Here is a 9,813-nt window from a genome sequence, read left to right as displayed (position 1 = left end):
CAACGCCTAGCGCCTGTATTTTGAAAGCAGTCTGTCAACCCGCGCTTCCCGGCTGTAAAAAATAGAGCATCGGCCTCGAATAGACCCCGAACAAGCCCTACACGCTACTAGGTGGTACTCTTGCTAACTGACTCGGACCCTTACGATCGCGCTGTTCATGCCACAACATAGGATCCCTTCAAAAATAAAGCCTCGCTGCTAATTGCGGTTTGTAGGCTCATATTGTCTTTCCCGAACTGTCCTACAGTGAGGCGAACAGCTTAGCACGAGATTGACAGCTACTGAGGAGTGTACGGGGAACCAATCATAACATATGAAATGTATGAAGACATATGACGACTCGGCACCGATCTGTCTTGAAGCCTTGGATGATGCGGATCGTCTATGAACGGGGTACGGGGATTTTACCAAAAACATGCTAACCCGACGAGGTTTGACAGCCGGCTAGAGTAACAGAGGGGTTCATCGCGTACCCATCGGGGCGGATGCCACTAGATAAAGGTTACGCATACCGTCATGTATGTTAATACAGTACATGTTATTATGCATTCCCGAATGGTCGCCGTGGCCGCTTAGCGGGAATCCACCTGGGTACGCTGCAGCAATACTGTGAGGCAGTTTCCGTTTCCGCCACAATGTTATGACTCGATACATCGTAATGGGCAGAGCTAACTGTTCGGTCGGCGGAAAGCGTCCGAGATTTACATAGTAGTAGTGCTAGGAAACAGTCCTAGCAATTATCCATAATGTTATGGTATGGATATCAAATAAGCATTCGCCACAACGCTACTTAACCTAAGGTGACCTTTATTAGCATCGTAGCCTTTACCCATTTCTATTGGCGCTCGGTGAAGGCAGAACGCATTGTATGCAAACGGCAGGCCGCTCAGGTTTCGGCTCATGACTCGCCTGAGACTTAGCTGGAAATTTCCGATTCGCTGGTTGCATAGCCTGATTGGCTATAACTTGAGGAACATGGAAAACGTCTAAATATATTCATATATCGATGTACTTAATGTCAAAGCTGCCTACTAAGGATAATTTTAGCTGTGTAGATGGGAAATATAGGCTGAGATCGGTGTATGTACATCATACTAGGCCTGAAATTGGAAGGCCAAGCTACCTGTTACGTGTAATAACGAAGGAAACCTTCTTGTGTTTGATATCAAGCTGAAGCGAAGGATCCAACGGCACAGAGTAAGAAAGGAAGGGGAGAGGGTATTATATCAAAAGTTGCACGGGTGGTATTTAATAACCTTTGGCTTTATCCGGTGTTTACATAAGCCCTTATAAAAAAAAGCTGAACAGGAGGGACTGAATTATCCTTGTAGTTTGTTTACTTCAGACTTGCGTTTCCCCTTTTTTTTCTCTCTTTTTTTTTTTTTTTTCCTGTTGGTGATAAGACTGATATGCTAATTGAAAAACATTTATCAAGCATTTGAAGTTATTGGCTTATTGGATTATGCCGTTCCAGGCGTGACAAACATGGATATATCCTTGGCAGATTTCCAGATTTTCAGATTTCCCCCGGCTCTGGAATTATTAAGGAGTAATACCTCAAGTTGAACCTATCAGGTAAGACACAATATAATTGTACAATTGTTATATATGCTATGTGGGCTTATTTCATGAGCATTGCACAAACCCACACTAACATCTAACACGATTCATTACCCCTGATTTCTTGTCACGAATCACTCTGTCATCTAGGACTCATGAAGGCCCGCCGGCCCCATGGGCAGAGACGAGGAACGGCTTACCCAGTAAAATCGGATCAACAGAGATGGGACTTATTAATATAACTCAACTTTGTGCAATGCAGGGCCAGGGTCTTGATGGGGGGAAGTTGGGTCGAATTAGCTAATGCTAATGCCAATGCAAATACTACATAATATACCTAACCTAAAGCATATAAAGAGGATATAACGAGGATATAACGGAGTATCTTAGTATATCGTCTCAAAGAATTAGCAAGCTTTAAAAAGAAAGGATAAAAAGAGGCGAATGCCAAGGGTAACGACACCCACCCATTGCCACGGCGTCCTACCGAAAGCTAATTCCATACATGATACATAAAAATCGAAGCTTCCAAACGGCCAGTTTTCATCTTCAACCAAAAACAAGAGAAAGAAATTATAAAATATGAAATATTAAAAAAAAAACAATTTAAGTTCAACGGCTTCCTTCATAACGGGGGAGAAGAAGGTTAGCCTTTTTCACCAGTGCTATCTTTTTCGGGTGTGCCTCTGCGTCATGCCGTATATAAGTTAGGGTAGCCTATATAGTCTCGAAGGGTGTTCTGTGGCGAACTGCAGGAACCTTCCTCCGGGACGGTAGGATACAGACGGCTGTTTTGGTAACAATAGCATTGGGACGGCTTTCTGATGCTTTTTGTTAGGTAGGTATCTTATTAGTCTTTCTTTAGCTGATCCACGGCCCTGGGTATGGGCTTGAAAACTATCTAACCTTAAAGTATCAACTAGGTAGTTGACCGTCCGATTTAATCTCCTACCTTCATCACCGTCACTAATAGTATTTCGAATGCTTTGACAACGGCTATGCCACCAAGCTATCTTCGAGTCGATATTTGACATGCTTCGACATGCTTGCTGATGGACACGTGCTAGGTTTCCATGTACCTCTCTTTGATTTATTTGGCTGGGAAATCCTCCCCCTTTTGATAAAAAGCTCAGATCCATCTTGCAAGGCTTACAAGGAGGGGGGAGACTTCGATCCGGTCTTCCAAATGCATCGCGTGCATGCAATGGTACGTGTCTAAGGTTAACCCCGGTAGCGTATTACTTCTCATCGGGCAATTTCATCTGGCACCAAATCAATAACCGTCGCGGTCCGGGGTCGACCCCTGCCCTGCATGTACATCAATACTACTACCAACGCTGGCCCTTCGTCCTGTGGTTCCAGTGTCGCTATGGAGCCAAGCCTGTTGTCAACCTACTGCGTAAGAAGTCAGGCTAGCCAGACCCTTTGAGCCATGTGCACTTCTAGTAACCCAGTAACCTTACATACAGGTATGTATTGTACATGCCATGTAGGCCCTGAGGAAACGTACCACCCCAAAGGCTAGCTTGTCAGTCTTTAGTCCAACGCCCGCAGAACGCCACACTACCAGTAACCGCCTGTGGGGAGGTGGGTACAGATTAGTCCACGGCTATGGTCTTCTACTACTATGTATGTATTTCAACCTAGGTATGTATTCTTCATACCCTGAACGTTGTCTTAGCATCTATGTACGCTATCCTTGTCAATGCCTCGCATCCTGGGCTTATTGCGGTTTAGTTAGTGCGTCGAAACGTATCTCCATACCTCTCCACACCTTCAAAGAACCTCGCATCTTTAATTTACATAGAAGCGACTTCCGCCTCCAAACTGGCGACATGTTCCTTCTTTCTTCCGGCGTTTTGGACCGGATGTATACCCACCTAAGCTTCTACTCAAGATAGGTATAAAACTTACCTAGGTACCTACTTATATTGTCCCCTGAAAATAAAATATTACTTCCTTGACGATAATACCTTTTCAGAACATTGATAGGCTCTCCTAGGTCTCTGTGATGCTTCCCGGGTAGACATTACATACCACTACACAAAAAAAGAAAGTGGACCAGAATAGGTAAGGAATATCCCGTGACTTGACTATGATTTCTGTCAAGTTGATAATATTAATAGTAGGTGATAAACCAAGGTGTATACAGGCAGCTGTTTATCTACGACATGTCTACCATGACAATATATTCACCCTACAATTCCGGCTTATCTCGGGAGCTCCATCGGGCTGTTCCTCGCCCTGAACCATCTTCTAGGGAAGGCGAGAAAATTTCTCTACCCTCTATCAGACAGGTAGACTTCACTGCGGTCGAATCAAGTATGTCGTTGACAAATTATTAGGCCTTCCCCGATTTTGAACGGCAACTGCAACAAGACTTTGTAGCTACGACACGGCCTTCCGTACCTAGCCCTGCTCGGAGGTCATTTAGTGGCGAAATAACGCCTCCAGAATATACACACTCATCTGTCTATTATAAGAGAAACTTCGAGGATGGAAGGGATGCTGGGAGGACAATCTCGGTTCCAAGGTTATGCACCAGTTCGAGTATAAGCCCTTATCGATCGGCGTCACCGCCTCCTGGTCCTAGGACAGATATAGAAGCATGGAGTAAGTCAAATCGAGATCGTTATGCAACTGGCGATGATAATCCCCCACACTGTCTCTCAGAGCCAGGTCCTGGTGAACAAGCAGAGCATCAATCGACTTTATGGAAACTAGCCATGCTGGATATCATTCGAGATAGACCCGTGGCTAATGCATTCCCATGCTTTGCAAACAATGGCCACATTCGAGAAACCCACCAAAAAAGGAGAACCCCAGAAAACATCAGCACTAACAACTATGGTATAGAGAGAAGCACACCTACATATCGACCCTCTGGCTATCACCATGGTTACCATCATCCCAATAGAGTGCAGTCACTTTCTCTAGGGTCTGCCCATCCCTTTGACCGCCCGTCGATGTATTCCCCAGTGCAGTCGCCCATAGGGTACGGTCATCAATACAACGATAGCTACATGCCGGTTCGCGATATCGCCATCGGAGGACACTATGAAGCAAAGCAGCGGAAACGACGTGGGAATCTACCAAAGGAGACAACCGACAAACTGCGCGCCTGGTTTCATTCACATTTATCACACCCATATCCGACAGAAGAGGAAAAGCAACAATTAATGAAGCAAACCGGATTACAAATGAGTAAGTTTGGTCAATTGTCGAATTTGCACGCCTCCAGATTGGAACAGAAGTTGTCGGGTGGCTGAGGAAAAAAAAAAAAAAAAAAGAAAGCACGGATAGATATATACCACCAAAACTTTCGCAGATTGGGCTGTGCCATATTAACCAGGCGTTTGTAACAGATCAGATATCCAACTGGTTTATCAATGCGAGACGACGACAACTACCCAACATGATCTCGAATGCCCGTGCTGAAGCAGATGCCATGACTGTGCGCGTCGCGGAGAAAAATCTACTCCCTTCAACCGAACGAAACGATTACGATGCAGACGGCAGACTGTTAAGCGATGAAGACGTTGGTGCACCCCACGACGTCCAATTAGAGTCTTTCAAGCGACGCAGAGTCACGGGTATCAACCGAGGCAGTATATGACAAGCTCATGCTCCCCTTGCAAGAGGGCTGTCTTTGTATTATGACTAATTTTACGGATTGTGGTGGTTTCACATTGCAAGACTCTACCAACTCTATTCTCGACCTACTCTGTTCTCGAGAACAAATTGGTTGGTACGAGCTGGCCTTGGACATTTCTTCCAGCAGCATTTTGTATATGAAATTTAAGTACTGGTTGGGTTATGCGTAATGGGATAACTACGACGTCAAGCAATCGGAGTATTTGGGGGCATTAGATTCAAGAGAAATGATGATTTGAATACTACAGAAGGTTCGAATCCCACAAAACAAAGGGGCGGCTGTATATTAGTTTGGATTGGTTAGGAAGTTCACTTATCGAAGCGAAGGATATGGGGGCAGCATAGCTGTATGTGTACAATTTAGCCTTAAGTCAACAGTGCATTATCCGGATGATAGAAAGACGTCAAATACTTAATATCGTTTACCGGGCCAAAGCATGCACCTGGTTCTACGGATTGTTTCCGAACCAAGGTGAAAACACCCCATGGATCCAACCATAAGCCGGGATCCGTTCCGAGTGTTATAAGAGATCTACTTTCGTTACTAAGATAGCTACAGGCGCTCTCGTATGAACCATTGCAGAAAAGAAAATAAATACCTACCCAATATAAAGTAGGTAGGTACCTAAGATATGTATACCTACATCCTACATATTGTCCTGCATACCGCCCTTCCGATCGATAGATTAAATGCAGATGCCCGCGAGCATGGGAGGATGCCTTTCTTGAAATCCGTTGGCTACCAAACTCATCGCGACGGCCACCTAATCTCGCCGCATCGTACAGTTTCATCAGTTAACCCAGATTACCACCCAGCGGCAGGCATATTTCCATACTGGATTCGGATGACGACAGGCGTTGCAAAACAGCTGACGTACGTTCGGTGCTTTGCTCTCACTAAAAAGAAAAAGTTGTGAACCCGAAAATGGGCTCACTTCTTCTGCTATAAGCAGACGTCGTGCCATCCTGCTCATGGTGCCGGCCCAACTCATGCAGTGGGTCAAAGTACCACTGGGTTGGGAACCAAGGAATGCTGCCGTACTGAAGACTTGAGCAAATACCCGCTGGCGAGATATATCGACGGGATCTAATCTATTCTAGACGAAGGTGACAGGTGCATTCATTCTTCATACTACCTTAGGTACTTTAGGTAGGCTAGGTAGAGACTGTATACATGGGCCATCTCATTGATTACGGAGCTTCTGGCCAGATTCATTTGCAAATATTACCGTGAGCCCTGTGATGTTCAGTCATCAACTACGGAGGTTGCCGTCTAATGGGGTCTGCGTAGTGGCACCCATCTAGATAGTAGTCAATTATCATAGGCGGGCAAGCCTAGTGTACATTAGTATGACATCTGAAGTGTGTCTTAGTCTAAGATAGTGTCACCCCCCTCACCTTCGTCCATTTGGCTACATAAGTAAGGTACCTAAATATACACACGGTGGTACGAAAAGCTATCTAAGGTACAGCCAGCGCACCTTGGACGAATTTTTTCTTTTCTTCTCTCACAAACTCTTTGTTCCCCAGGTTGTCTACCGAAGATACCTAGTAGCCGTAGCACGGATCTCCGGCCGGTCCGCTCTTGAACCTGAGATATAATGGCACTCTCTCCGGACAAGAAAATAAATAAAATAAAAATAGAAAATAAAGTCAATGTCTCTTCGCCTTCAGGGGGCGAGGAATCCCCTCTTTTAGTCATGTCTCGAATCTTTGCTGATGGGTCTCAGATATTGATAATGACATCTGAAACATCTCACTTGAGCCGCGCTGGAGAAAAGACGGTTATATGTAACGGTTATAATGTCTTGTCGCCGCACCCCCTGGATGTATGTTCGCGTAGTCTGGAGTCATATAATATCAAGTACTCATTTTCCAACAATTTACCATGCATGTGTCATGTATTAGATCTGTCATTGGCTTCCATCACTGTTTAGCTGGCGTTTATATTCGGAACGACGTACCTAGGTACCTAGCTAAGGATCCAATAAGAAAGTCAATTAACGTTCTTGACGAATTTGCCCTCGTCGCTTTCCGGATGAGTACCTAACCTCGGGACGATTAGACGCTTGAATTGTTGGCTCGAACTATTCTGGGCATTGTACTCAACACAACATGAGACGAGAAAAGATACCGCAACTTTGTTTTCATTGGATTACCTAAATGTAACAACTAGTAGGAAACCTTCGTTGATTCTATGGGGGCCAACCTTAGGTACTAACACCTTACAAAGCAAGCCTGCCAACTTAAGAGCTTTTGTGCCTGGTAAACTCAATAACATCCAATTCATCACCCGTCGGTTACAGACGATCGCCTTGATCTGTCCTCCTTCCCGTAGGTATCCACTTTACGACAAGCCTGACATAAATAGGTAAATCTCTATTTCTTAGGCTGTTTTATGGTTTCTACTTATTACACAACACCCACAATATATTAACTTCCCGCCATAGAGTGAGAGCATGCGGGGATCGTTAGAATCCCGGGAATATCAGGAGGCGAGTCCCCTTCTCTCCTCAATATCTTCAACTTTAGTGAATTTCTTTTATCTCCTCGGCACCACGATATAAGACGAACGATTCAGTTGGCGGAAGTACTGCAACGAGTCTATTTTGTTGGGATAGGGGTTAGACTACCCGGCCACAAGAAAGTTGCTAGGTATTGTTACTAACTTAGCTCGCCTTCAAGTCTCTGCTTAACATTTCGTCTCTGTCTTTAAACCCAACCCCATCATTGACCCGAATTAGAATTTTTCACATTTTGACATGCTAGCGTCCAGTGTGTGTCGTAGGCTTATAAATGACCGGGTTAGTTAAGACAGAGGCCATCTCGTTATCGAACCGGTAGGCTAAGGTAATACGGGGACAGTTTCACTAAAAAAAATTTGTCGCCATGGCTCGGATGCAGACGCCCATCTATAGGACGGGATACCCCAGAGGGGATAAGTTGTCAAAATGTACTCAAACTTTTCTAGTTTGAATACTACTTATGTTAGTGAGAATTTCCACGCCGAGGCCTCCAAGACTCATACCGCGCGGCTGGGTCTCCGGAGAAATCTCAACTTGAATATTCGCCTACGATGGTGATAAGAGTCAAGAGCGCATGACAAATCCACGGAAAAGCCGCCTCACTGCTAGTATAGCTCCGACGGCCCAGACGCCGGCTCCTCTTTTTGTTCACTCTAAAGTTCCCAACGAATGCCGATTATGATCTAAAATGATCTGCACTTGTCACTCCGCCGGTGGAGATGAAATATCTTCTGCCCTTTACGCTAGCAGCGGAACGGTGGTCTAGTACCAAGTCTAGTCTATATTAGCCGGCATGCGTTAGTATTTACTGTAGTGTATGGACTATATCCCCTATGCGTAGGCGCCAAATCATGTTCAGCTGTCGTACGCACTTGACAGCTTAGACGCTCCGCGGATCCACAGAATTACAAGTACGGCTCCAGTGGTTAAGTTCTCGAGGCGTTCGAGTATGATATCAATTCACGATACTGTACCTATCTACTTACGTACAATAGTATATGCTACCTACGTAGGCGGACGCCAAGATATCGTGTTATGATCCATGGATACATGGTATTGCCGTCTAGTAGGCAAGAAAGGTGTAGAAAGAAGCTTGCTCTATTTCTACCTACTGAGAGCGGGGCCACAGTTTTGGTGGTGGCTCTAGGTCACCTGATCAGGCACCTGTGCAACACATGGACACGTAGCTATGTGACAGGTCGCTTACTAGTATTACTATGCTTGTTAGATTGTGTTTCGGGAGTCTTACGCATGTCAGAAAAATGGGTTTATACTACTAGGACCTGCTCCTTTAATAAAGTTGTATCTTGTCAGCCTGGGTACCTGGTAGGTATTATACTCGTGAAGTACGATGTAGGTAATAATTGAGGAAATTAATAGGCACCAGTTTAGGTAATCTGAAATCTGAACTTCTAGCTACTGATCTAAGGTATGAGATATAACCCACTGAGGGGAGTGACGAAAAAAAAAAGCTTAATATATTGGAACTGGAAGGAAAACGGAGGACAGGCAAAGCTGAAAAATATCATTGTCTTGATACAGCATGTTTATGCGTTAAAACAATAAACAATTAACAACTATATGCACTAAAATAATGTATTATCTAAATGCTTCCACACCGTTCCGGGTATGATGCACCCCCCGTGCACCCCGAATCTATCGGGATTCGGAGAAACCTTGACCCCCGTACCGTTCATGCCGTCTGACAAACTGGAGGGCACGGATGAATGAATGCCTTGTACCTCCCTTTTTTTCAAAGACGGCATGCCGCCTAGATGAATCTTGTTGGATGCCTGGCCGTTCGATTTTATTTATTCCTCATACCTAACTTAACCTACTTAGTAGAGAGGCGTACATGCATATAGATGAGAAGCATTAGTATGTGCGAGGTAAATGGAAGTCGTACTGTTATTTTAAATGAGTTTATCGCGTTTATAAGATGGCCGGAGATGGACCCTCCGCTGAGGCTCACGCCGGAGAGATATTGGTGATTTTCATTGTGGGGGGGGGGGGGGGGGGGGGGGGGGGGGGGGGGGGGGGGGGGGGGGGGGGGGGGGGGGGGGGGGGGGGGGGC

The 9,813-nt window shown here is 45.2% G+C and overlaps 2 protein-coding genes across 2 annotated transcripts in view; both read left to right on the top strand.

The window, feature by feature from the left end:
• Positions 1-3,568: 3,568 nt before the first annotated feature.
• On the top strand, positions 3,569-5,378 carry F4812DRAFT_50874 (homeobox KN domain-containing protein). The gene is made up of 5 exons (XM_047939155.1): positions 3,569-3,630; positions 3,687-3,857; positions 3,906-4,173; positions 4,417-4,764; positions 4,926-5,378. The coding sequence occupies exons 2-5, from the start codon at positions 3,732-3,734 to the stop codon at positions 5,174-5,176; spliced, it is 993 nt and encodes a 330-aa protein (XP_047789465.1). The 5' UTR covers positions 3,569-3,630; positions 3,687-3,731; the 3' UTR covers positions 5,177-5,378.
• Positions 5,379-9,485: 4,107 nt separating this feature from the next.
• The window catches only part of F4812DRAFT_431399 (uncharacterized protein), a 3,600-nt gene continuing 3,272 nt past the window's right edge, over positions 9,486-9,813 (top strand). Inside the window, exon 1 of the mRNA XM_047934436.1 lies at positions 9,486-9,726. Coding sequence (XP_047789464.1) covers positions 9,679-9,726 — 48 coding nt within the window. The 5' untranslated portion in view covers positions 9,486-9,678. The remainder of the gene's footprint in view (positions 9,727-9,813) is intronic.

The sequence above is a fragment of the Daldinia caldariorum genome, assembly GCF_022478825.1.
Source record: "Daldinia caldariorum strain CBS 122874 unplaced genomic scaffold F4812scaffold_10, whole genome shotgun sequence".
NCBI classification, from domain to species: Eukaryota; Fungi; Ascomycota; class Sordariomycetes; order Xylariales; family Hypoxylaceae; genus Daldinia; species Daldinia caldariorum.
Note: the sequence above shows the minus strand (reverse complement) of the source record. Positions and strands in the feature narration are given on the sequence as shown.

Bases quoted from the DNA above. Each gene is read 5' to 3' on its own strand.
- F4812DRAFT_50874 (XM_047939155.1), top strand. From the start codon at position 3,732: ATGTCTACCATGACAATATATTCACCCTACAATTCCGGCTTATCTCGG. The intron at 3,858-3,905 runs GTAGACTTCACT...ACAAATTATTAG, and splicing joins CTCTACCCTCTATCAGACAG to GCCTTCCCCGATTTTGAACG. The intron at 4,174-4,416 runs GTAAGTCAAATC...ACTATGGTATAG, and splicing joins GACAGATATAGAAGCATGGA to AGAGAAGCACACCTACATAT.